This window comes from Myotis lucifugus, unplaced genomic scaffold, assembly GCF_000147115.1.
Source record: "Myotis lucifugus unplaced genomic scaffold, Myoluc2.0 scaffold_0, whole genome shotgun sequence".
Taxonomy (NCBI): domain Eukaryota; kingdom Metazoa; phylum Chordata; class Mammalia; order Chiroptera; family Vespertilionidae; genus Myotis; species Myotis lucifugus.
The window spans coordinates 36,386,041-36,413,549 of record NW_005871048.1 but is presented as its reverse complement, the minus strand read 5'-3'; the positions used below and the strand labels follow the sequence as shown (position 1 = coordinate 36,413,549).

The following is a 27,509-nucleotide window of genomic DNA, read 5'->3' as shown; positions in this document are numbered from 1 at the left end:
CTGCGGTCTGGGACCTGGATCTGTGACCCTGCCGGGCGGGATCAGCAGAGCCATGAGGCCTCCCGGCACCGGGATCAGCTTGACAGGGGGCAGCGCCCAAACCCCCTGATCGGCCTTGCTCTGTGGGTGATAGAGGGTGGCGCCCCAACCCCCCCCATGGGTCCTGCTCTGTGTGTGACAGGGTAGAGCCATAACCTCCCCATCGGCCCTGCCCTGAGTGTGACAGTGGTGGCGCCCCAAACCCCTGATCGGCCCTGCTCTGTGGGTGACAGAGTGCGGCGCCCCAACTCCCCACCCCCCCACGAGCCCTGCTCTGTGTGTGACAGGGGGCGGTGCCCCAAATCCCCTATTGGCCCTACTCTGTGTGTGACAGGGGGCAGCTCCTCAACCCCCTGATCGGCCCTGCTCTGTGCGTGACAGGGGGGAGCTCCCCAAACCCCTGATGGGCCCTGCTCTGTGTGTGACAGGGTACAGAGCCCCAACCCCCCTGATGGGCCCTGCTCTGTGCGTGACAGGGGGCAGCGCCCCAACCCCCTGATCGGCCCTGCTCTGTGCGTGGCAGGGGGTGGCGCCGCAACTTCCCTATCGACTCTGCCTTGAGTGTGACAGGGGGCGGTGCCCCAACCCCCCAATCGGCCCTACCCTGAGCGTGATTAGGGGTGACATCCCAACCTCCCGATCCGCCCTGCTCTGTGCATGACAGGGGGCGGCGCCCCCAACTCTCCAATCGGCCCTGCTCTGAGCCCGACCAGGGGCTGCACCTAGGGATTGGGCCTGCCCTCTGCCACCCGGGAGCAGGCCTAAGCCAGCAGGTCGTTATCTCCCGAGGGGTCCCAGACTGCGAGAGGGCACAGGCCGGGCTGAGGGACCCCCTCTCCCCCCCGAGTGCACAAATTTTTGTGCACCGGGCCTCTAGTATATAATAATCTGGGACCATCATTAGGGGACCTTATACATATCCAGTATAGAAATTCTTCTACTCACTTTGTTAAATATAGCAAAAAATTACCTGAAAAATCTTTCCAATAACTATCCCTTAGTGGCTAAGGGCACGACTATCACTCTCGAGGGCCTAAAATTAGAAAACTGCAGCAATCCCCTTTTTCCAGCATCAGGCTTCCGAGAAGGGGCATAACTGAGACGAGGAAGTGAAAACAACCTCTGAGGATGAGGCCCAGCCCGTCCTGTGACTGTCACAGGCCATGCAAAGGCCTCGCACTACTTGCCGACCAGAATCTGAATAACTTACAAATATGGCTAAAGGTATTCCTTGACCAAAGCAAGTTCTCTTTCTCCCGTTTCATCTGCAGTAACCTAGGGTCACTTAGTGTGTGGACAAACAGCCTCATACACATTAACTGGGCTTTGGGTCACCAGGTGGGGGCAGAATGATATATAGTTCAGCGCATTTAATGAGGTGAGGACCAGTGAACACATTCTAGAGTATTTCCATCCAATATTATACAAATAAGGTTTCAGCACTCACAAGGTGAACTTTATATGTGAAGCAACCTATTTCCCGACAGTGCCAGATGTGAGGCGTTTCTATACTGTTTTTAAATTTAAGAACATTTTAGAGTAATGTTCTTCGTACGCCATGGTGGCCCAGTGGAAGAACAATTACTTAGGGCTCTAAGGTTCTCCAACCACAATCAGGACTCACCTACAGCCACTCCTCCTAAGGCCCTTCTAGTTAACAGCAGCCAATTCCCCCTCACCTGCCAGCCAGGGCCTCTGTTGGCCCAAATCAGCAGCCACCATCCTTGGGATGAGCTCCTGATTACCACACTATCTACTGACCTGAGTTCTAACCCAGTCAAGCCTTGGCCTCTGGAGACCTGAGGGCACATTCTGACCTGACCTTCTGACTCAAAACACTGGAGTCCTGTACCCAATCTGACCTTCCACTGACCTCCGGGTTTATACTGAACCCAGATCTCTCCCTTGCTCTTTCTTGGGTCCAGATCCTTGCCCTAAGCAATGCAGTTACAGCTGCCATCTTTACGAACCCCAACTGCACCCTTTCGGGTTTCTTAGGCCTAGGTAATGGAATCCTAGATGTGAGTCATGACCAAAGGTTTAAGTATTACATAAAAATATCACATTACTACTTAAAGTTATTAGCATATTCATAAGATGCTAGGGGTTCATTTCCTTTTCTTATTATGTCTATTCTTATACTCTAAATATCCTCACCATGAGAAGACACTAATTTCAGTAAGAAAGAAAGTCTTGTTTTCATTTCTTTAGTATATTTTTCTAATTTAAAGAATAAACTTAAAAAGCATATGATATGCTTTAAATTGTTATTCTATCTTTGACTTCCAAATTAAGACATTCCTTTCTCAAATTGTGTCAGGGAAAGTAAGGGTCTACCGCCAGAAATCTGCATTTGCTTTCAGATGCTTTCAGTAGACTAGATGGGTGAGAAAACATTTATTTTTATTCTGCAAAGTGTTGAGGGGGCTATTTTTAACCAAAAGATATTTTATGAATACGTTGCTTTCACACTGCAGTGTTAGTACTGACAGAATTATCTTGCAGAAAAGGAGAAAGGACGCTGCTTCCCGACACATGTGTGATGGCTATTCGCAGGGTCCCTCTGAGTCCAGCACCATGTACTTCTGTTACAAAATAGCTCCATATGCTTCTTCCCCTCAAGTGCTCTTTAAAATGGGGACACTTTTAGCTTGTGGATTTATGTGAATTTCTTTAATAATTTCCATCCTAGAACAAGTCGCTTATGTTACAGTCTATATATAGCACTTGAGAATTAGCACAGAATAAGAGTCAGGGTGGGGGAAGGTAGAAGAGGGTAAAGTGGGGGAGGTAAATGGTGATGGAAGGAGACTTGACTTGGGGAGGTGAACACAATATAATATGCGGATGATGTATTATCGAACTGTACACCTGAAACCTACATAATTTTATTAACCAATGTCACCCCAATAAATTCAATTAAAAAGACCAAAAAAAGAAGATTCAACATTGGGATAAAGTGCAGCTCCTGGAACTGGGGTGACATCATTTTACTGAGAATGGAAAATAAAAACATCTGCATTTGCTATTTTGAAGGAACTTTCTGAGCTATCACTCAGCTATTGGCTATTTCGTTCATTTACGTCTATGCTTGAAACTTTACTTTGAGGATGTTAGGAATGCTGGATGTGGCTTCAGAATATTTCAGACATGAGAGGAAAACGACCACCCCTCGTGGCAATTCCCTGATGTTACCTCTAAGCAGCACCACACTAACAACACGGGCATGGGTGGCTGTGAGCGCTGGGGCCTACAGTTGTCCTCAGTTCCTGTGCTGTCCACACTACACCAGTTAAGGTGGCCCACACACCAAGAACTAGTTCACCCCAGCTGCTTCCTCTTATCCTCCTAATGTTACAGGCACTGTGAGAGATACTCCATTGTTCCTTAATGGGAACTAATTTTATTGTAGGCATACTCTAGTTCCACGATTATATTGTGAACCTGTAAAAGGCAGCTGGCTTCTGCTTCCAATCGGTGTTTGAGGGGAGTCAAAAGTGGCTGCACGTCAGAATCGCTGGTGGGAGGTGGGAGGTGGGAGGTGGGGGCGGGGAGGTAATTAAATACCAATGACAGGGTCTCACCCTGGACCGATAAACCACAATATTCGGAACTGGTATTTCTTACAAGCGTTCCAGATGATCCCAATATACGGTCAGGATGAGTCATGCACTGGGCTCACTATCTCTGGTCGTGTCTATTAACTGTGGATAGGGGGTGCTTTGGGCTCTGGAGAAAAACAGTGTGGGTTTAAAATCTGATTCTGACTCTAAATAGTTCTGTGACCTTGAACAAGTTAGTTAACTTCACTAAGCCAGTTTGCTTATTTGCAACATAGTGCCTACCTCAAAGGACAGGACAAGGACCACAGTTCCATTAAGACCTTATCTTGTTCCTTGGGTTTTTAGCTGTATCAAAATGTCAAGCATACAAAAGAAAACTCAGAACGTAAGCCAACTGCCTAGCAGTTACCTTTTTAACTGTCTGAATATTGATGTAGCTCTAGATTTAAAATCTGCATATGTCTAAGCCCGGTCAGGTATCTTACTTGTTTAAAGTGTCATCCCAACATACCAAGGTTATGGGTTTGACCCCTGATAAGGGCACATACAAGAAGCAACCAATGAATGCATAAATAAGTGGAACAACAACAAATCAATGCTTTTCTCTCTCTCAGTAAAAATCAATAAAAAATCTATATATATAAAAGCCTAAGCGACCATTCAACTGTTCAACCATTCACCCAGTAGCTATGACGCGCAATGACCAGTAGGGGACAGACACTCCAACCAGTAGAGGAGGGAGCCTGATTCCTTGCGGAATTGGCCGTGAGTTAGGTAGCTGCTGGGGCCCGAATCTGCTTCACCCACTCCCCGGGCCCAGAGATCGGTTTTGGCCCGATCCCTGCAGGCCAGGCCAAGGGACCTGGTGCACGAATCTGTTCACCAGGCCTCTAGTTTAAAATAAAACACATACAATAACCATAAAATAAAATCTTCATGTCTCCATATTTGAGAGACTGTTCCATAGCAAGCATGGCCAAGCCAAGATGTCAGTGTGAAACAGGGATAAAAAGCCAAAAATGTGGCAAAGCCAAGGACAGATACCAGGGAAGACTCCTCATAATGAGTAAAAGGCGGCAAAGACTGAGCCACAAAGAAACCACATCAAAAAGGGAGTCAGCAGCCAGGTACCATGTCTCACAAGTATATAAACTGGAATCCAAATTGTGATCTGCACTGAACACCTGCAGTAATTGTCAAGGAGCCAAAGTGCAGGAAATGGGAAGAACCAGACAACACCGCACATTCTGTGACCTGCTCTGCCAGGGTCCTACTGAAGGTTAATTTTGTGGGTATGCTAATGCAGTTCTAATAAAGCTGTATTTTGAGCCAAATATCTGACACCACAAATATTTGACCCATTTTAAAGGTATTTATAAGCTAAATCCAGAGAATTCAGCTTAAATTTTAGCTCATGTGGTTAACTCTAGGCTAGCAAAAAAATGTTTAAGTCTATTCAAACTCTTCTAGTTTTACCTATAGATAAGTCAAAAGATTTTAGCATATGAAGTATACAATGGTTTCAGGATGATAAATGCAAAAAACAAGCTCATCCGTATGCCACGTTTATGGGTTGGAACACTCAATATTCTTAAGACATATGATTCTTCCCAAGGTCTATAGATTTAATGAAATGTAAATCCAAGCAGGCATTTTTTTTTTAAAGAAATGGATCGGCTGATTTTAAAATTAGAGGATGCAAAATATCTAGGGGATGCAAAATATCTAGAATAGCTAAAATGATCTTGAGTGTGGGGGAGGAATACAAAGTTAGAGGACTTGGCCTGAACCTAAAGTTTAGTGAGCTCTTAATAGAAAGTTTGCCATAATAAAACCTCATCCTGTACATAAGCATATCATTTTTTTAAAATGTCAGTTTGCTAATTACTTATAGCACATGCACATAATGCACCAAATAATAAAACTATATTTCTACTAAAACTCTATAGATACAGTCTTTCTCAGAGTGTAATCTGGGAACCATTTTAACCAGAATCATCCTTGAGGAGTTTCTTTAAAATGCCAGGGTATGGATTTCCCGCAGACATGCGAGATCAGACTCTTATGGGCTTCAGGAATTTCCATTTCTAACAAGCTTCCCAGGCTGATACTAGTGCACTCTAAAATTTGAAAATAATTCCCCTAGAATGTATTAGATGTTTCCCTCGATGGCCTCTTCCTATACTCATCTGTGGAGACCCTCTCTGAACACAATCTTAATATCAATAAAGAGGCAAGACTTACCTTCTCTGGTGGATGGTTAGTTATGAGGGCTGTAGCCCTTTCGGTAAATATGTTTGTTGAATACATATTTTCATATCCTGTTGCAACTTCCTCACCATCTCGAAAATCAAGAGCACACCGTGTGACATTCAAAGCGTTGATAAATACACAGCGTTCATGGGAATAGTAATCTTCACTACCTAGGAGATATCCTACAGCAAGAATGGGAGATGGAAGTAGTCAGCATGGCATAAAACTTGTCAAACTAATGTTCCAGTATTTAATTACCTAATGCAATCGATTACCCACGACAAAGCTAATCTGACAACAAGGTTAATCAGGGCAGCATTTCTTAACATCTCTATATTTTCTAGCAGATGGCATTAAAGTATAATTGTAAAAAAATTCAAATCCACTCCTCACTCAAGTCTTTAGCATACAAGCTCTATCATGTAACTCTCAAAGTGGGTGACTCTAAGTAAATGCATTTTTAAAAAGTCAGGGTTCAAATTCAGTAAAGATGATAACATCTTAATCTTTTAAAGCTATCTAATAGCTAAAATAGTATATGGGTAATGTGATTTGTTACAAGTATTTATTCTGAGGTGATTACATAAATGAATGCAGGGATTGAATAATATTGATATTGACCTTCGAAGACTGGCTTCAAGGTTATTTATAGAAGTGGCTCTAGGAGGAATCATCTTTAGTCAGACACTGACACCCACTGGTCAAAGACACAAACCTTTCCAAACGGAGGATTTCTATACATAACAGGGCCAAATGATCAAACTAATGTGCAGCACTAAGATTAGACTTTTCTACCTATTGTGATCTCAATTTCACCCCAAATTTAAATGGCATTAACTGCCTATCTCATAATTTAGACTTAACCATGGGAGGAAATGAGTTTTCTCAACGAACAGTTGCTTCTGCAAATGTTCCATATTTTCCTAATATATTAAAACTGGAGGCCCAGTGCACGAATTCATGCAAGGGTGGGGTCCCTCAGCCTGGCTGGCGATCAGGGCTGATCGGGGCCTGTCTTGCCCAGTCCTGATCAGGGCCCATCAGGTCTGGCTGGCCAGGGAGGGACCGCAGGAAGGCTCCAGGGCATGTCTGGCCCATCTCGCCCAGACCCGATCGGCCGAACCCCAGCAGCAAGCTAAGCTAGCAGTTGGAGCGTCTGCCCCCTGGTGGTCAGTGTGTGTTATAGGGACTGGTCAAGCGGACGACCAATCGGTTGACTAATCGGTCGGACACTTAGCATATTAGCCTTTTATAAATAGAGATATGCTGTGCTGCATATTGTATGATGCCACTCATGTAAAATGTCCATAATAGGCAAATCTACTAGAGACAAAAGCCTAGGTTAGTGAGGTCACCTAGGGCTAGTGGGGTTGAGGGAAAAATAGGGCATGGGGTTTCTTTGGGGGCGTAATGGAAATGTTCTACAATTGAATTGTGAGGACAGTGGCACAACCTGTGAATGTATTAAAAATCATTGAGTTATATACCTTAATTGGGTGAATTGCATGATAAATGAATTACACTTTGATAAAGCTTTTAAAAAGAAATAAACTGTGCTGGACCCTGAGCTATCACCTGACAAATACTGATTAACCTTAAAATGGGGATGATAAATTGGCCTAGCCCTTTCCCCAGTCCTGAATGTTTCCTATAATCACAATTAAGCCTTACACAGCTTACACAATAAATCAATTCATTTTTATTAATTTCCTCCTTTTCCACGATTCACTAAATTCATGGTTCTGAATATAGTGAACAATGGTCTTAAGATAATGTTTTAAATTGTAATTTTTCTCCTACATATATAACAAAAAGGGAAACCCAATGGGTTTGCTAATTAATATGTAATAGAGAAAGAAATGTGTCCACAAAAATAGTTTCAGCCCCTATATCTGTTCGGAGAGGGGTCATGGCACTGGGGTTCTATTTGGGGTTTTTAATAACTACTAGGTATCAGTCCTGAAGAAAATCACTTCGGGTTCATTATCTATAAATGTAAACTATTTTTATCATTTGGGAGAAAATATGCCTAGGATATACTTGATTAAAAGAGGATGAACTACAAATAATAAAAAGATATTACAAATAGGATTCCAGAATACAACTATGTATTCACATACTTGACCAAACTGACACCAAGCATCCATGTTACAATCACATAGAGCTTCTCTCATAAGAATGATTCACAAATTTGAACTTACATGTTGAGCCTAAAGAAGATGGCAGCCTAGGCGTTTTGGTTGAAAAAGAGAAAATACTTTTTGAGCAGCTAAATCTCCCATGGCTCTATTTAATAGCATTATTGAGATATAATTCACATACTATACAAGTCTCCCATTTAAAGTATATAATTCAATCGTGTGCAGTGTATTCGCAGTCTTGCAACCAGCCCCATAATTATCTGACTGCTTTTTACAGAACATCAGGACCAAACAGTGATGGCAGCTGCATGTCATTACGCCTTCCTTATTTGCAAGTCTCCAACCTTTAGGAACATGAGATCTGTCTGTCCATCTAAGCCCTGAATTTCTAAATATGTACTTGTTTTTAAATAAATTTTTAAAAAATATCCATAGTTTTTCTCTTCTCACAGTATAGGTACTGATCCATATTTTAGCAAAGACCTGAATGAAAAATTTCAAAGGGTGTACAGGCTGTTTTTTTCTTTTAGAATTTCCGAAATGACAGAGGTCATACATCCAGTATGATCTTGCACAGCTATTTAAGGATACTCAGGATGTGTCCAGTTCACGCACAGAGAATGCCATGATTGACTAGTGATGTCTGCTAGAGAACCTGGACGGCGCAGGGCACACAAGATCTCACGTCTGAGGTCCTTGCAGCTCAACTTTAATCCTCATCCAACAAGCGCTACAGAGCTACCTGCTTCGACTGCATTGTTTGGGCCCCATGAAATCACTTTTACTGAAATGCACTTTGGTGCTCTGGCCCCAGCCTGAATAAGAGAAAATGCCTCAGGAAACATCTGTAAGAAAACCACCACTTTATTACTAAAATGATGTCTTTGAGGACGCTCTCCACCTTACCTTCTCCCAAAGGAGGAATTTCTCTTAGGTCTAAGAGCCAGAAAATGCTTTACCCTTCCTGAACATCTGGTTTCCATTTATCTTATAAATAATGTGACTCTTATAGACTTACCCTTTTTTTCTTTTGCTTTGGACATAAAAAATTTCAACTCTCAGAGTTGAATGTGAAGCCCACCTACTACAATCATGCAGTGGTTACTTAATTTTCTGCCAAGCAACTGTTCCATCTTTTTTCTATTTGTCCTAATTTTTTATTCTATTTATTTGTAAATGTTTTATGCTGAAATATGTATTCCTTTTCAGATATGGCAAGTTGAAAATAAATGAATATATATAAAAAGGGAGGTAGGTAGCGAAATAGCTAGATAGAAAGAGCAGTATGAAAAAGAACCTGGCAAAGATATATAGCCACTGTCAAAATAAACAGGTTGTTAATTAAGACGGCTCTGAACAGATTTAAAGAGGGCACATTTAAAAATAAACTTTAGGCTTCATGTTATTTATTATAGAGCTCTCAAGTTCATAAGATACTTATAATTTCTTATTATCCTCCCTATTACTATCTGTACTTTTCCTCAGATTTTATTTTTTTTATCTATTTCCCTCAATCTAGTGATTTCAAAAACAGATGTGTAAGAAAGGGAGAAGAATGCCAATGGAAAAGAATCTTCTCCACCATCTTTAAAAAACAAACAAACAAACAAAAAACCTCTAAACACAGCTCACAGGGAGAAAAAAAATATTCCACACCTTAGTGAAGGAAATATTCTTGTATTGAGTTTTGCTTGCAATTAAAAAAAAAATCATTTGTAACCCCTTTTGATAGTAAGGTTCTCTAAGAGTACAATGGACTGGGATGTGAAGGTAGCAAATTTTCCAAAGGCTCCAACGTGGCATTAAGTCACGTGGCAAAGGAAACTGCCTCCCTGTGGGGTCATGAGCCACGCTATGGAGGTGGCATTAGACAGTGGCCCCACGGTGGTGCTGACTGGCTCACTCTGTGTTCAAGTTTCCAGTTACAGCATTTCATTCGATCGCACGTGGGTGTGTTTTATGAGATGGCTGCAGTCAGTCTGAGTTGTTAAAGCAACATGTGCATTTCCATTACCAAAGTAGGTATCAAATCCTCGGCGGGTTGGAAGGCATTCTTTCCGGTACATTCCCAGGTGCCACTTTCCGACCATGTGGGTAGTGTAGCCTGCTTCTTTTAGGAGCTGGGGCAGGAGTTTTTCATCCAGAGGAACGCAGCTGGGCTGACAGGCCCAGATTATTTGGTGCTGTAAACCCGTGTGGATCTTAAAGAGATAAACAAAATTATGAATTAATGGTGTTGAAATATTCTGAACAAGCAGATAAAATGGCTGCCTAATTTACTGGACACATTGGCAGTACAGGACTGTTTCTGTATTCCTGCACTGGCTTAATGCTATTTTGTTTTTAAATCCTAACCCGAGGACACAATTTTTTTATTGATTTGAGAGAGGAAAAAAACATGGATGTGAGAGAGAAACATCCATCGGTCGCCTCCCATATGCCCCAACCAGGGATGGAACCTGAAGCTTAGAGACGTGCCTTAATGGGGAATTAAACCCACCATCCTTTAGCGTATGGGATAACCCCCCAACTAGCTCAACCACATCAGCCAGGGCTGGCTTAAAGCTATTTTTGAAGGCACCTTACTCAGTCAAATAAGTTAATGGACATAAAAAGGAATTGAAAAAAAACACACAAGTAAAAGCACTCTAACAAACATTAGATATTGTTAATAAACATTTATCAAGTCACTACATTAGAAACCATTAACTTAAGTTTTCACTTCCTATCTCAAAAAGGTAGCCATAATAAGAGGTGTGGACCTATCAAAAAAAAATGTTCTAATATCTGTACACACGAGAAGTTAGTGTTTAATTAGAAGGAACTTCTGTAGAAACATACCATCTTCCAAAACTGAATCAAAAAGAAACAGAAAATATGAACAAATTGATTACAACCAATTAAATCAAAGCAGAAAAAAAAAAAAAAAAAAACTTCCAACAAACAAAAGTCCTGGACCAGATGGCTTCACACGTGAATTTTATCAAACATTCAAAGAACTAACACCTATCTCAAACTATTCCAAAAAAGTCAAAAGGAGAGAAGACTCCCAGACTCATTTTATAAGGCCAATACTATCCTAATTCTAAAACCAGATAAAGACACTACAAAGAAAGAAAATTATAGGCCAATATCCCTGATGAATATAGATGCAAAAGTTCTCAACAAAATATTAGCAAATCAAATTCAGCAATACATTAAAAACATTATATCAAGTGGGAAGGCCTCTGCGGGGCGATCAGGGAGCGACCGACAGGGCAATCTCGGGACCCCTCACTGGCACCCGCCTTGGCTGGCCTGGGGCCTGTGGGCTGGGGGCAGCTGCCCCCTGGTGGTCAGTGTGCAACGTATCGACCAGTCCTTCTGTCGTTTGGTCGATGTGCATATTAGGCTTTTATTATATAGGATAGTACTGGAAGTCCTAGCTACAGCAATCAGACAAGACAAAGAAATAAAAAGCACCCAAATGGGCCCTAGCTGGTTTGGCTCGGTGGATAGAGCGTCGGCCTGTGGACTGAAGGGTCCCAGGTTCACTTCCAGTCAAGGGCATGTACCTTGGTTGCAGGCACATCCCCAGTAGGGGGTGTGCAGAAGGCAGCTGATTGATGTTTTTCTCTCATCGATGTTTCTAACTCTCTATCCCTCTCCCTTCCTCTCTGTAAAAAAATCAATAAAATATATTTTTAAAAAAGCACCCAAATGGGAAAGGAAGAAGTAAAACTGTCATTATTTGCAGATAGCATGATACTGTATATAGAGAACCTTAAAGATTCCACCAAAAACTATTAGGTCTGATAAATGAATTTAGTTAAGTAGCAGGATACAAAATAAATATTCAGAAATTGGTTGCACTTTTATACACTGTGCTGCGCTCAGCATGGCCAGAGGTGAACCTGAGGGGGGTGGGGGGGGGGTGAAGGATTAAAGAAGACAGATAAGAAAATAAAGCTGGGGCTAGGTGGGACACTGCTCTTGGATGGAGAGACAGTGCCACAGCTTGCAAACCGAGTCTTTATTTTATAGCCAGATTCCATGAGGCAAAGTAAGAGTGTGGTCAAGATGTTTACAATATTCTCCCGGGGTTTGAATCTACTCAATTACATGCACCTGAACTCTATCAAGCTTTGTTTTGGCAGCACTTGCTGCACCTCCCACAGCCTAACTCACTTAGCCACCTGGGACCACCCGTTCGGACCATAAGGTCAAACTTACAACTATAGCCTTTGGCTGTAATTGTGCTGGGGGGGCTTTGCCCTCCAAGCTGGGACTTACCTGTGGCTTTGCCACGAGAGGACCATGCCCTGTCATTAGTCTGAGGCTTGAACCTGTGCAAATGCTATAGCCACTCTCCACAATACACCAATAAAACAAACTATCAAAAAGGGAAACTAAGGAAACAATCCCAGCCCTAGCCCGTTTTCTCAGTGGTAGGAGCTCTGGGCCCCTTCCCCCTGCCCCAAATGAAGGGTCACAGGTTCGATCCAGGTAAAGGGCATATTCTTGGTTGCAAGCTTGATCCCTGGCCCCAACTGGGCCGCATGCAGGAGCAACCAATCGATGCGTCTCTCTCACATTGATGTTTCTCTCCCTCTGTCTCTCCCCCTGGTTTCTACTCTCTCTAAAAAGCAATGGGAAAAATATCCTCCTCAGAGAACCAAGAGGACAGCGTAGGCAAATGTCTATACTCACTGCCTCCCACAACTACATCGACCACCACAGGTGCGGCTGGCCAGGGAGGGACCATGAGAGGTTGGCTCCAGGGCATGTCCAGCCCATCTCGCCCAGTCCCGCCCCGCCGGCCACCTTCTAGTTAATTTCCTTTCAATGTGCACAAATCCATGCACCAGGGCACTAGTAATTAATAAAAGGTAAAAAACAAAATGTGTTTGCAAATGATTTACTTCCTTTTATTAAAGAAGAATAGCACAAAGCTCTATCATCAAGCACATACTAAACACACAACAGTTACCATGGTAATAACTTAAGCATTGTTGTAACAGATCACACCCTCTCACCTAGAGGAGCTGGGGTGGCATTGTAGAGAACATGCACTAAGACTGGGCGTGCGGTGTGGTGTGTATGAACTTCAGGTGGGTAACTGGAGCTCAGGTTAATGGTTCTGCTGGTACTGCTAGGTGCTGGCATCATTGCTTTCCTCAGGGTCAAATACTCCCACCAGACAGATTCACAGAGTTTTGTCGTTTTGTTTTAAATACATACTAGTAGCAATAAACAGACACAACATAGAGACCAAACCAACAAACAAAAACCAAACCCTTTCAAACTCAATCTTTCCCTCCCCCCTAATTTATTATAAGCTACTTACTATTAAAGAGCCTTCTCATAAGCTTGGATATTGTTTTGAATTTCATTGTTTTGGTGTGTCTTTTGAGCCAGAACTGCACCTGCTATTGCTTGATTTCACACCTTTCTACACCCCCCTAAGAGAACCTGAGGAATAACTTAAGTGTTAAGGTAAGGTGGGTTTATTTGGACGGTGATGGATACATTTGCTATCCTGTTTGTGGCGACAGTTTCCCAGGTATATACATATCAAAATGCATCATATTGTATGCTTTAAATATGCGCAGTTTATTTTGTATGTCAATCACATCTCAAAAAGCCATTTAAAAATAAAAGTGAGTTAAGTGTTCCAGTGAGATTTTTTTTAAATTCTTAATCAATGGGATATTTTTTCCCATTGATTTTCAGAGAGAATGGAAAGGAAGGCGGAAGGAAGAGGGGAGAGAGAGAGAGAGAGAGAGAGAGAGAGAGAGAGAGAGAAGAAACATCGATCTGAGAGAGTCACATAGATGGGTTATTTCCCACACATAGCCCAGGTCTGGGAATTGAACCTGCAACCCAGGTACTCACCCTCGACCAGGAATTGAAGCCTCAACCCCTTGGTGCCAAGGCTGATGCTCTAACCACTGAGAAGTACTAGCCAGGGCTGTTCCGGTGAGATTTTTGTGCCTCTCCTGAAAATAACTGATACCTACTGTGGGCATGCGGCAGATGCCTTCCATCTGCCCTCCAAATCCACATTCTGCCTCTGTCCTGCACTCCATCCAGGAAGCTGACCTTGGGGACCACATCAAAGGACTACCTTAACTCCTGACGCTGACTGGGTTCAGCCCCGGGGGGGGGGGGGGAGCTCTGACAGGAGACTGGAGGCCAAGAAGAGATGAGTGGCCCGGGGGCTGCCAGGCTCTCTACTGCCGGCCTTTCTGCTCTACAAGTCGCTCTCCTAGGTCCCGGAGGTTCCCTTTCCTTTCCTTCCTTTCGCTCTAGGGGTAGAAATAGCTCCACTGGGTTATACACTACCCCTCCCTTCCCCTCATACATTCACACCTTTTATTTTATTTTTTTTAATATATTTTATTGATTTCTTACAGAGAGGAAGGGAGAGAGATAGAGAGCCAGAAACATCGATGAGAGAGAAACACCGATCAGCTGCCTCCTGCACATCTCCCACTGGGGATGTGCCCGCAACCCAGGTACATGCCCTTGACCGGAATCGAACCTGGGACCCTTCAGTCCGCAGGCCAACGCTCCATCCACTGAGCCAAACCGGTTTCGGCACATTCACACCTTTTAAATAGTCCTTTTGTAAGTAAAACCCCCCTAAATTATTCTAATTTGAATGTGCCATCCCTCCAGCTGGGACTGTGAATGATAAGGACATTACAATAACCATAGTGAGAAAGGGAAACATTTCTCTCAAAACACACACACCAGATCACAGAAGGATCCTGTCTGTCCGTCTATGGCTAACGCTAGAAGTTTATCAACAGAAAATTAATCCTGGGTTCAAAAACTTCATAACAAATCCTGGGTTCAAAAACTTCATAACATATACCAGTTGGCAACAGAGCAGGATAATGAAAGATAACATTTTATGCTGTGTGCAAGTTTCTCACACGGACGCTCATCCATCACAGGCAGAGAATGAACTCTGATGGCTGTATGGCAGTACCAAGGGGTGCAGTGCGATCCGGTCTCCTAGGCCACAGGCACCCAGCCAGGTGGTCAGCTGAAGCCTGCTTCTATTATCTGCAATCATATGGGGCAGGGAATTTGTTCCTTTCGGTTCCTGAGAATTTATTTGACAGCATTTTTATGGCATGACTGGGAGTGGAAGCCAAAATCTGGATGACAGCCAAAAAACATGTTTTTGGTCTGTGCGAACACTATTTGAAGTAAGGAAGCCATAATGTGTAGAGAAGCAGTAAACAGGCAAATGCTGAGCTGGTTCCAACCCAGCACTCCGGTTTAGCACAGAATTATAGAGCCACACCATGCTTCATGGGGCAGGATGGTAACAGCGCACCAAGAGGAATCAAAAGGAAAAAATGAACACCCCCCTTCTAAATGCCACAGCATCTAAACAATTCCATTCGAACACCCATCTTCAATGAGAGGATGTATAAAGGGAGAGGGTCCTATAGTTAATACATGAAAGTTCAGAGGGATTTAGTCTCTCTCTCTACCATGGGTAGCTGTCCCTTCTTCATTAAACCAAATCCTCTCTCAAAAACCAGCTTCTCCTAGCCCTAGCTGGGTTTGCTCAGTGGATAGAGCATCGGCCTGTGGACTGAAGGGTCCCAGGTTCGATTCCCACCAGGGCGCTGGTTGCAGGTTCGATCCCCCGTAGGGGGCGTGCAGGAGGCAGCTGATCAATGATTCTCTCTCATTGTTGATATTTCTATCTCTCTCTCCCTCTCCCTTCCTTTCTGAAATCAATAAAAAATATATTTAAAACAACAACAACCAGCTTCTAAAATTTTACTTGACCATCAAGATTCCCTCTGCAAAGGCCAAGGGTTTGCAAACTCAGGGAAGGCCCTGGCTTGTCTCTGGGTTCTTTCTGTGAGATAACTGACGAGAAATCCTTGTTTACATGTTCTGTTGCACACAAAATTCTTTTGATCCTGTGGGTTATCCTGTCCTCTGCAGACCTAAGAAGATACGAGCAGTGTAGACTCGTGAGCTTAAAAGAGAAAAACCAATCTCCTGGACCCAACCTCTTGGATGAGGAGGGGAAGAGACGAGGCAGTTTCCACATCAGAATCTCTTACAATCCCTCTTTCAGAGGTCCAGGCGGTCTACTGATTAACTGCCTACCTGGAAGCTCAAAGTACAATATTTCAGCTACACTTACAATAAACTCTTCCGGGACCAGATCAACCCCCACTACACCCATGACAATGAATGCTCTCTCCTCACCTCCACAGTGTTGAGATAACATCCGGCTGAACAGAATGAAGGTTCTGTCCTGTCAGTGTGACTTGTACAAGATGAACTCATACCCTCATTGCACCTGTGTAATTGTGCAACACCTCCTGCCACACGATTTGAAAATTCAGAAAAATGGGCAAGCTCTCCCGCTCCACTTTACACAACAGAGAGCCTAGAGGGAAGCTTTGTGACGGGAACATATCACAGAACAGGAGTTCAGGAAATCCAGCCTGTGCCGTGGCCAGGACACTATACCACTCTCGCCACCTGAGGGCTTATTCCTGGAGATGCCCTACAGAACCAATGGGTAGTAGAGACTCTGCTCCCTCCCCACTTAAGCCTTCTCAAAAGCGGTCAGCTGCCCGGGCTGCTGAAGCCAAGAGCTACAGACACACATTATGTGCGCTAGGGGCCTGGCTCTGCCATCTGGCCTGGTCCTGCAGAACTCAGGCTGCAGAACTGGCTGGTGTCACTGACAGCTTTAAGGGTCTATTTATTTTGGTGTCAATTAGCAAAGAGTAAAAATCTCTGACTAAACCCACAAAGGGATGTTGTTTGCAAAAAGAATAAACAAGGCAAAAACTGTTTTCAGTGCCTTCCTCTGTTTAAATTATGAATCCAGCCAAAAGCCCAAAATGAAAAGGGAGGAAAATATGAAAGAAAAATAATTTTTAGTAAAGTGATATGATTAAAGAAACAAAAACAAAGAGATTGCCAGACAGGAACAGCTTATGCTCAAAGGGATTCTTGAAATAACTTCAGAAATCAACCAACAAAATAAACCCCATAAGTCAATGGGTCATATTCCACTCAGCCTCACATTTATTTCCTCGTTTGCAATTACTTGGGAAGCAAAATATGGAATTATTTATCTAAAATATCATCGATACTTATAGACTAAGGCCTCCAGACGCCCCTTGCCTTCTGAGAATGCCTTGTGACTCTAAAGGACACCTGGCTTCAGGGAAAACAAAAGACACATTGGAGCAAGCCACCCAGGGTCCCTGCTTCGGAACCGCAATGTGGTTTCAGTGAGTGGCCATCTTGCTTGTTCCTATGGACCTAATGTATCCTTCTTCCTCCCGCAAAGAGTCAGGAATGGAGACTAATGAGTGCTTTCCCTCCGGAGGCACCTATGGCCTCTGGACTACAGGGTCCTCTTCTCTCTCACTCCTTGGATGCCTTGGCCAGGTCCTATGAACATTCCCAATTAGTGACATGTAGCCTTCCCTGAGCACTCCACCCATTTCTTCCAGCTCTTTTCACTCCTCTCTTCCCCATATTCATCGCCATGTATACAAAGAATGCCACATGGCACTTCATGGTGGTTCCTTTTCTAATCTTAGAGTCCAGGAGAGAACTGACCAGGGACAGGAATCCACAGAGAGGCAGGCATGTGGAAGGGTGGTAAACACTGGCAGGCAGGGCACTGAGAGCGGTGAGGAAAAGCAGCAGGGGGATGAGGGCATCCTCCTTGCCAAGCCACACAGTATGCAGAACCCAGTCCTACTTGCAGCCATGGGTCTTATCTGCTCACATTCTTAAAGCAGACTTGAAGCAAAAGTAAAAAAGAAAAAAAAAACTACCCACAGTGCTCTGCACAGCCTCCTTCCTTATATTTTCTGTCCAAGGTTCTGCTTCAGGGGTGAGTGAAAAGCTGTGAAAGTGTCTTGTCTGTTTATCGATGTGATTAAGAGAAATGTGGCTTGGGTCCCTTAAGAACGAAACCTTGGAGTCATCTTTCATTGCTTCTATTCTCTGCCAAGGTTTATAGAGTTCTGGCGGAGTGGTCCCCTCAGTGCCCAAGGTAAGAACGTTCCCAGGTGAGGGCCAAAGTCACTTTACTTTTTTCCCAAAAGGAAGTGTTTCCACTAAGGCCTACCACTTTTGTTACCCTTTAATCTTCGTAATTTCTTAAAAAGGAAGCAAGGGCATTAGCAACGACTTGTCAACCCTAAGCAGTTAAGACAGTGAGCTCCTTCGGGGAATGCACCGGTGTTAACTTACTGGCACATTCATTCATTTAGTTGTTCAGCACTGAGTGCTTCTCCAGGCCGGAGAGAAGCAAGGCAACCTACTGGAGAAGTCCGACCTGAGAACAAAACCACCACCATGCTTAAAAAGTGTACTAGTGCAGCAATATAATGAGTAGTTTGTATTGAATAAGGTCAATTTGTAAGAATATGGAAATTTAGTATTTTCGAGTCTTCGACTTGAACTACAAGCAGCATACAAATTCTATTAGAAAAGCTGAAAAACTTTTGTTTGCTTATTTAACCACTTTTATAAACATCTTTATTACATGTGTTATTTTATTGAAATATATTTGACGCATAATATCATGTACATTTAAGATGTACCACTTGTTAATCTGATACATTTAAACATTGTGATCTGATTGCACTGCAGTGATAATTAACACCTCCATTGCATTACATAATAATCCTTTCCTTTTAGTGGTTGTAATCATTAAGTTCTAGTCTCTGAGCAAATTTGATGATTATGATACAACTAGAGGCCCAATGCACGAATTTGTGCACGGGTGGGGTCCCTCAGGGTGGCCTGCAGAGATTGGGCCCCAGCTCGTGCCCCCAGCCTTGCAGCCCCAGCAGCCCCGCCTTGGCCTGGCACCACCCCCTCACCTGCTCCACCATCCTGCCTGCGGGGCAATCGATCAGGGCTGAGCCCCCAGCCCAGCTCCCTCAGTGCCTGGATGCCAGGTGGTGGCCCCGCCCCCCACCACTGCTGGTCACCGTCTGTGTGGCCATCAGGCCCCCCCCCTCACACCGCTTTGACCTGGCACCACCTGCTCCACCATCCCACCCTGGTCCTGCTCTTGTCGGGGCCCATTGGGGCCAGCAGCGCCTCCACTGCCACCCGCTGCCAGCACCACGTCATCGACACCCTTATCGGGTCCAGCAGCGCCTCCACTGCCACCTGCTGCTAGCACTGTGTTGCTGATGCCCACCATGTTCTGCGCTGCCCCCTGGTGGTCAGTGCACGTCATAGCGAGCAAACTCCCAGTCTAACAACCGCCCCAGGGGATAATTTGCATATTACACTTTTATTATATAGAATAGTGAGGACTACATTCACTTATACTATGCATTAGATTTCTAGGTCTTGTGTTACTACTTGTTCCTAATTTGTACCATTAACCAGCATCTGTCTTATCTCCCTACCCCTTTAAGGATTTTTAAATTGATATGTATATGCATATTTTTTAAAATCTTTATTGTTGAAAGTATTACATATGTCTTCTTCCCCTCCCCCACTGGCCTCTCCCACTCCCCACCACCCCAGGCCTTCACCACCCTATTGTCTGTGTCCATGGGTTATGCATATATGCATGAGTTCATTGGTTGATCTCTTCCCCCTTCCTCCCCTGCCTTCCCTCTGAGGTCTGACAGTCTGTTTGATGCTTCTATGTTTCTGGGTCTATTTTTGTTCATCAAATTCCACATATGAGTGAGATCATGTGATACTTATCTTTCTCTGACTGGCTTATTTCATTTAGCATAATGCTCTCCAGGTCCATCCATGTTGCAAATGGTAAGAATTCCTTATTTTTTACAGCAGCATAGTATTCCATTGTGTAGATGTACCACAGTTTTTTAATCCACTCATCTGCTGATGGGCACTTAGGCTGTTTCCAAATCTTAGCTATGGTGAATTGCACTGCTATAAACATAGGGGTACATATATCCTTTCTGATTGGTGTTTCTGATCTCTTAAAATATATTCCTAGAAGTGGGATCACTGGGTCAAATGGGAGTTCCATTTTTAAAGGGAACCCTCATACACTGCTGGTGGGAATGCAGACTGGTGCAGCCTCTGTAGAAAACAGTATGGAGTTTCCTCAAAAAGTAAATCAATATTTTTAATCTTGAGAATTTAAACAAGGGGAAAGTAAATATAAAATCTATTTCATTATATGCGTAACATGCCTTCACAGGACACCAAAAAACTAAGAAACGGGCTACCTATGGGAAGATAGGAAGAAGGGCCAGGGGACAGGATGAAAAGATCTTTTTTTTCATATATATATATCTTTTAAAATCTTTTATATTTGAAACTTTTTAATGTATTTCCTTATTTTAAAAATATGTTTAATTCTAACCAGAATTACATGTATACAAAGAATGCCACATGGCATTTTATTGTGGTTTCTTAAAATATATTTGGAACATTAGAAATATTCTTTAGTAAATAGTAGCCTTCAATGTAACACTACTATGAAAACCGAAACAAGTTTTAATCTTTTATCATGAGCAGACAGTACTAGTATTAGATACAGGGAGACCCTGCCTCCCTCTCTGGGCTCTTACCTGCTTGGCATCCCTCCTTCACTCAGCCATGGTGGCCTTCTCCCCATTCTTAGAAGGAGCTCTCTCCAGCCTCTGGGCCTTTACTTTGATAGTCCCTCCCTCTGTGTTAAACTCTGTTTCCCAGGATCTTTCCATGGCTGACTCCTCTCTTTGTTCAGGCCGTTGCCTGTATCACCTTCTTGGAGATTCCTTCCTGAGTCACGATTCCTTGCCCTGCTTTGTTTTCTTCCCCGTATTTATTGCCATGCCATTCAAATTCACCTTACTCATTTGTTTGTGTGTATTTCAGCCCCCCTCTTGATAATTGCTTCCTCTACCCTCACCCCCACCAGACTATAAGCACTAGGCAATCCAGAGTGTATACCACAATGGCAGCAAAAATAGTTGCTCAATAAAAATCTGTAAAATGAAGGAATGAATGAATGCATGCATTACAATTAATGGTGATAGACTGAAAGCTATCTAAAATCTGGAATAAAAAGATGTCCACTATTACCACTTCTATTTGACAATGTACTGAAGGTTCTACTCAGAGCAATTAGGCAACAAAATGAAATGAAAGGTATCTAGATCGGTAAGGAAGAAGTAAAACTATTTCTATTTGTAGATGACAGGATCTTGTAGAGAAAATCATAAAGAGCATGTACACACGTACACACGTACACACACACACACACACACACACACACTTAGAACTAATAAGTTCCACAAGGTTGCAGGATATACATTAATACATAACTGTCACTTGCATTTCTATACACTAGCAATGAACAATTGATATAAAATTAAGAAAACAATTTCATTCACAACAGATAAAAAAAGAGAAAAACTTAGAAATAAGTGTAAAAAAAAAAAAGAAAAGAAGTGCAAGATTTGTAGGTTGAAAACTACAAAACATTGTTGAAAGAAATTAAAGAAGACCTAAATAGAAAGACATCTCATATTCACAGATTGGAAGGCCTACATTGTTAAGGTACTGCTCCTCCTCAATGAATTTACAGATCAATGCAATCCCTAACAAAATTAATTTTGATCCTAAAATTAATATACAAGGGGCCCAGAATACCCAAAACAATCTTGAAACAGGACAAAATTGAAGAACTCACACTTCCTGATTCAGAAACCTACCAGAAAGCTACAGTAATCAAGACAGCTTGGTACTGATATAAGGATAAACATTAGATGAAACCCATATATATATGGTCAATTGATTTTTGACAAGGGTACAAAGACTGTTCAATGGGGAAAAAACAGTCTTTTCAACAAATGGTGCTGGAACAATTGGACATCCATATGTACCCACATACTTCAAAAAATATACAAGAATTAGCTAAAAATGGATCAAAGACATAAATATAAGAGCTGAAACCACAATATTTTTAGAAGAAAACATAGAAGCCTTTGTACATTGAATTAGACTGTTTTTTTAGATATAACAACAAAAGTACAACCAAAGAAAAGTAAATAAATGGAAATACATCAAAATTTAAAACTTTTTTATATAAAAGGACACCATCAAAAAGGTAAAAGACAACCCACAGAATAGAAGAAAATAATTGCAAATTATATATCTGGAAAAGATTTAATGTGCAGAATATATAGAGAACTTTTACAACTCAACAATAAAAAGACAAATAACAATTAAAAAGTAAGCAGAGGATATGAATAGATATTTCTCCATATAAAAAGAGAAGAAGGGAATGTTTACATATGTATTTTCTTGTATATGAATAAAATACATTTACATAATTCATATTGCATTGTTTGCCTGCAAAGATGGGGAACTGGATACCTAAGGAAGAGAATGTTTGTGTAGTTAGGTAGGAAAAGATTTTCACTGTAAGCTGTTTTGTAACTTTTGAGTTTTTAAGCCATGTGAATGTATTTTCTAATCCAAAATAAAGAAATAAAATATAGATTTTAGCTCTAACCGGTTTGGCTCAGTGGATAGAGCGTCGGCCTGTGGACTGAAAGGTCCCAGATTTGATTCTGGTCAAGGGCGTGTTCCTTGGTTGCAGGCACATCCCCAGTAAGAGGTGTGCAGGAGGCAGCTGATCGATGTTTCTCTCTCATCGATGTTTCTAACTCTCTATCCCTCTGTAAAAAATCAATAAACATATTTTAAAATACATATATGTATATATTTTTAAATATTTTTAAAATAATGAATGAATGAATCATATAGGGCTGTGGGAAGAACACTGGCCTAAGTTTACAGAAACCTGAATTCTAGTTTACAGAAACCTGAATATCAGTCTCCCTTTCTCCCTTTCCAAAAATCTATGCATTTTTTAAACAAAGCATGTAGACTTAAGAAAGGTTCATATGTGAGGATTCTGAACAATTAAAGGTCTAAACAGAAAAGTTTGAATTCATGTTTTTGTTTGAACAAGTTTCTAGCAGCAGAACAAGCAGCTGGAGTACCCAGTCAGTGTTGAGCAAAGTTAATCTCTCCTTCTATCAGTAGGTGGCGATACTGAGTATCAAAATGTTCAAGTCAGAATTTTGCTCTAATGGACACAAGAGCCTTAGAAATTTAGAGCCTTAGAGTTCAGCTCAACTCCCCTATTTTCCAGAAGTGAGATCAGAGTCTGAAGATTGACTGACACGGCAAAGAATGAAATCCACATCTCATAATTTTTAACTGTTTCACTCAACTACTTTAGTAAGCTAAAAAACTACAACTCCGAACTTCTTGGGAATATAAAGTTCCACCAGTCAGTCTAGGCTTGCTTATCACCTTATGCTTTTCTTCTCTAATCTAAAGTCAAATGATTATGGGAAGGGGGAGTCTCTAAATGCTAAAGCATGGTTGCTAAATTCACAGATGTGGTTATTAGTTCTTTCAAGTACCTAATTTTAAAATAAAAATATTTTCCTCATTTTATTGTCTAAAATTATGCACAACACATGACTAGTTTACAGAAACTTTTCTCCCTATTTTCATTTTACATAGGCAATTCCTAACCTGAAATGTATGGTGGGTGAATTTTTTTTTTTATTGAAATGTTGAGGAACAACCTAAATGTCCAAAAATAATAGAGATCATTCAGGAAATATTTTTAATAATTCTGAGTAGCAATATAGCGTAGTGGTTACGCAGCCACACTGCCCAGTTCAAATCCTGGTCCACCACTTGCTTGCCTTGTGCTATTGAGCAAGTTTCTTAACATCTTGAGCCTCAGTTTCCTTGTCGTCAAATAGGACTGGTAACAGTAATACTTCATCGGGTTTCTGTGAGAATGTATCCAAGTGCTCAGGACAGTATCAATATGTAGTATCTGAGGACAATGAGGCTTCTTAACCCTTTGAGAAACAGTGATTCCTTTAAAAGAGGATGCTTGCTAACTCACGGTAATTTCTAATTGGGTCTCATAAACTCTATGAGAATAAAACAGAAGAAACGTCAAACAAAATGCTTGGGGAGGCTGGCTTTGGAATATCCAGCTTCTAGCCTGCATTCACTTCTTAACTACAGGGTACTCTAAATACGCCTGGGGGTTTTTGTGTGTGTGTGTGTTTTTCCCCCCAGTTGGTGACTGGTGGGGGAGGATGTTAAGGGACAGGACGAAAGCAGCCAATTATATGAACAAGTTTTTGAAGTTCGGTATTTGCTTTCCTGTTCAAGTCTGTTGGAAGGGAGGAAGTTAGAGAAATGAATGGCCCTCCCATTCTTCTGAAATTTGAGTTTAGTTCTCTTGCTTCAGAGCAAATGCAGAACCATTTTGGGCAGACTTTGCCTTCCCTCCTTTCCCTTATTTAAATACCCCGTTAGTCCTACAAAGCATCCAGGGTAAGATCTGCATCACAACTGATATCCTGATTAGACTTAGCAGCCATAGTTGGAACTGTGGCCAGTACTCAGGTCTGGTGGTGAAGGGAACCATCCTTTATCTCCATGGCAAACCCTGGCTACAGCTATTTCTCAGACTGTAGTACAACTCTCTTTTCTGTTTCTAGAAGTCTTCAGACCACTGTGGAAATCTTTATTACAAGTGGACTCTCCCTTTTCTTGATTTCAGGGCAACATGAGGCTAGCGTGGATCTGACAGGCTACAGGAACACAGATTTGGGAGAGCAAGATTCAAGAATATCCCCTGTGAAACCTCGGAGGGACCGTAGCCAGACAGTCCTGCTTCTCCCGTTTGAGTCTGGGTCCCTAGAGACTCGCCCGGATCTGGAGCTCAGAGTCTGAGGCTCCCTCCGGATTGAAACAGTCAACCGCGCCCTCAGCCACCAGCCCGCGATGCGCCGCGCGCGCACTCCACACCTTAATATTTTACTTCAGCACTGCGCCTCCTCTGATTCTCGGTTCCTCCTAGTTGTAGAACTTCCATTCAGCCAGCCTTCTTGTGGTTCTGGATGATGTCCATTCCGTCTTTTAGTTGTATTTTTGAAGTGGTTGTTCGAGGCAGCAAACTCCCGCGTTAACCTATGCCGCCATCTTGGTTTCTCCTATTTAACTCATTTAATCCTCACAATAACCTGATGAGGAGGGTACCATTATCCCCATTTCAGTGATTGAGGAAACAGAAGCACAGAGAGGTAAAATGATTTGCCCTGCCACACAGGTAGCCAATGGTATCATCAGGAGAAACCCTGCTAGAAAGAGGGGGAGCCAGGATTCATGCTCCAGTCTACCTATTATTCCTATTTTACAAACGAGAAAACTGAGGCTCAGAGAAGTTTGACTTCAACCTCACACACAACCAGTCAGTGGCAAAACCAGGTTTCAGAGTGTATCCATTGGCCTCAATCCCCCTGCCCTTTACCAGGCTGCTGGGTTTTAAGAAAGAAGTGGATGCTCAGATACTTAGTTCCATTTCAAGCACACTGAGGTGATGGTAAAACAGCCTTCTGGTAACTGGAAGTGAGAGATGTCTGTTTGCTTCACTAATGCCTGCCATGTGCTTAGAATAGTGCCTGCACATGGTACATACTCAGTGAAGAATCATTGGAGGCAAGTCATCAAATTGGAGATATCTGGGGAGTCGATCCAGTGGAAGTGGTGACTGAGTGCTGGCGATCACAGGCAGCCCCATGTGACTAGGAAATCTGTCCAGGAAGGAGCCACTGCTCTGGGGACTTGGTCCTCTGTGGCCTGGGTACCAAGAGGCTCAGTGGGTAGAACTGTGGGCTTTGCATTGGCAGACCTGGTTTCAGATTCCTGTTTTGCCAGCAATCCAGCTTCATGATCTCAGACAAGACCTTAGTCCTTTCTTTTTCTTAGCTTTTTACTAAAGTGTAACAGGCCTAGCAAAAGTGTACAAATCATAAGTGTCTATATGCTAATATAGAATGTTGTCAGCATATAAAGAAACAGTGTATGAGCAGTGTCTCAGGAGTCCCCTTTTCCCCTCTTCTGGTCACTGTCACCCCTCCAAGGGTAACCACGATCTGACTTCTAACACCATAGATTACTTTTACCTGTTTTTGAACATTTTGTGTTCTTACATGTGTGATTTCTTCATTTTACACAATGTTGATGAGATTCATTTGTATTGCTGTGTGTAGTTGTGGATCATTCATTCTCATTGCTGTATTAGAACTCCATTGTGTGGCTATACTATATTTTTTAATCTATTCTACTATTGATGGACATTTGGGTAGGTCCAGCTTTTGGCTATTAGGAGAATTGTTGTGAACATTCTGTGTATGTCTTTTGGCTCACATCACATCATGCACATTTCTGTTGGGAAGACACCTAGGAGTGGGATTGCTGGGGTGCCTATGTTGAACTTTCATAGTTAGTATCAGTTTTCCAAAGTGCTCATATGAGATTTCTAGTTGCTTTACATTTTTGCCAACACTGGATTTAAGTTGGTTTTTTTTTTTTTTTAGCCATTCGGGTGCATGTGTAGTGGTAGCATATTGTGGTTTTAATTTGCATTTCCCTGATGACTAAGGAGTATGAGGACCCTTTCATCTGCTTATTAGTCATTTGGACAGCTTCTTTTATTAAATGCCTGTTTGAATCTTTTGTCCACTTTGAAAAAAAAAAGAATATCCCCTGTGAAATATGCTTATTAAATAGACAGTACATCTACCTATATGAAGGTATGCATGTGATCTCAAACAGTTCCCATTTATTGTACTTAATATGGTCATGATAACATCAGGATCTTACAAAAAATGTCAATCATATTCAGATTAAGAAAAAAGGTCCAATTTTAGAGGTGTGAGATAACTAGTGGGTGCAGTAAAGGCATGAGCCCAGTTTAAGTACTTTCTGGCTGAGTGATTCTGAACATATCATGGATCTGTGGTAGGTAGGTAGACAGACATGAGCAGAGCAAGGAGGACGGGCCAGGTCCAGAAGGTCACCATGGCAGAAAGCCTAGCAGCAGACACTTGTGAGATGGGACCTTGTCCCCAGGGTCACCTTTCCTGCCCAGCATCTTGCTGGTCATGTAGCTTAGACCCCCTCACCTTTCCTCCCTAGGGATAACTTCTAGGCCTCAGTGGTTTCAGCTCCAGGCCTAACAAAGCAGCAAGACCAGAGCCAGCTGTGATGACTAATGACCCCCTCCCCTAGAGCTGACCAATCAGTAGAGACCAGGACCCTGAAAAGACACATCTGGAAAACCGATGAATATTCTATTGAGATCCTCCCCTGGGGCTTCCCCTAAAATCCCCTTCAGAGCATTGAGGACGGGAACCCTGGCCCAGGAGCGTGCCAGTGCCTTTTCCTTTCACCCTCCCTCCTCCTCCCCCTAACCCCCACTCAGGTGAGTTACCTTTACCTTCTTCATTCCTAAGCACCACGGGTGGGCCATTCTTTCACCTCTGCAACTTATTTCCTAAACCCATCTCTTCTACCAGTCACTTCTCCCACCTCTTATTTTCTAAATAAACGTTCTCTTATAATGAATCTTGCCTCCTATCAGACCCCAGTGTCTAACACCTGTTGCCTTTCTCCAGCTGCCAACAGAATCTCTATAGCAGTG

The 27,509-nt window shown here is 42.6% G+C and overlaps 1 protein-coding gene across 1 annotated transcript in view; it reads right to left on the bottom strand.

The window, feature by feature from the left end:
- The window catches only part of ARSB (arylsulfatase B), a gene marked incomplete at its 5' end in the record, with an annotated part of 131,502 nt that overhangs the window by 102,628 nt on the left and 1,365 nt on the right, over positions 1-27,509 (bottom strand). Inside the window, 2 exons of the mRNA XM_006081550.2 lie at positions 5,847-6,037; positions 10,011-10,197. Coding sequence (XP_006081612.1) covers positions 5,847-6,037; positions 10,011-10,197 — 378 coding nt within the window. The remainder of the gene's footprint in view (positions 1-5,846; positions 6,038-10,010; positions 10,198-27,509) is intronic.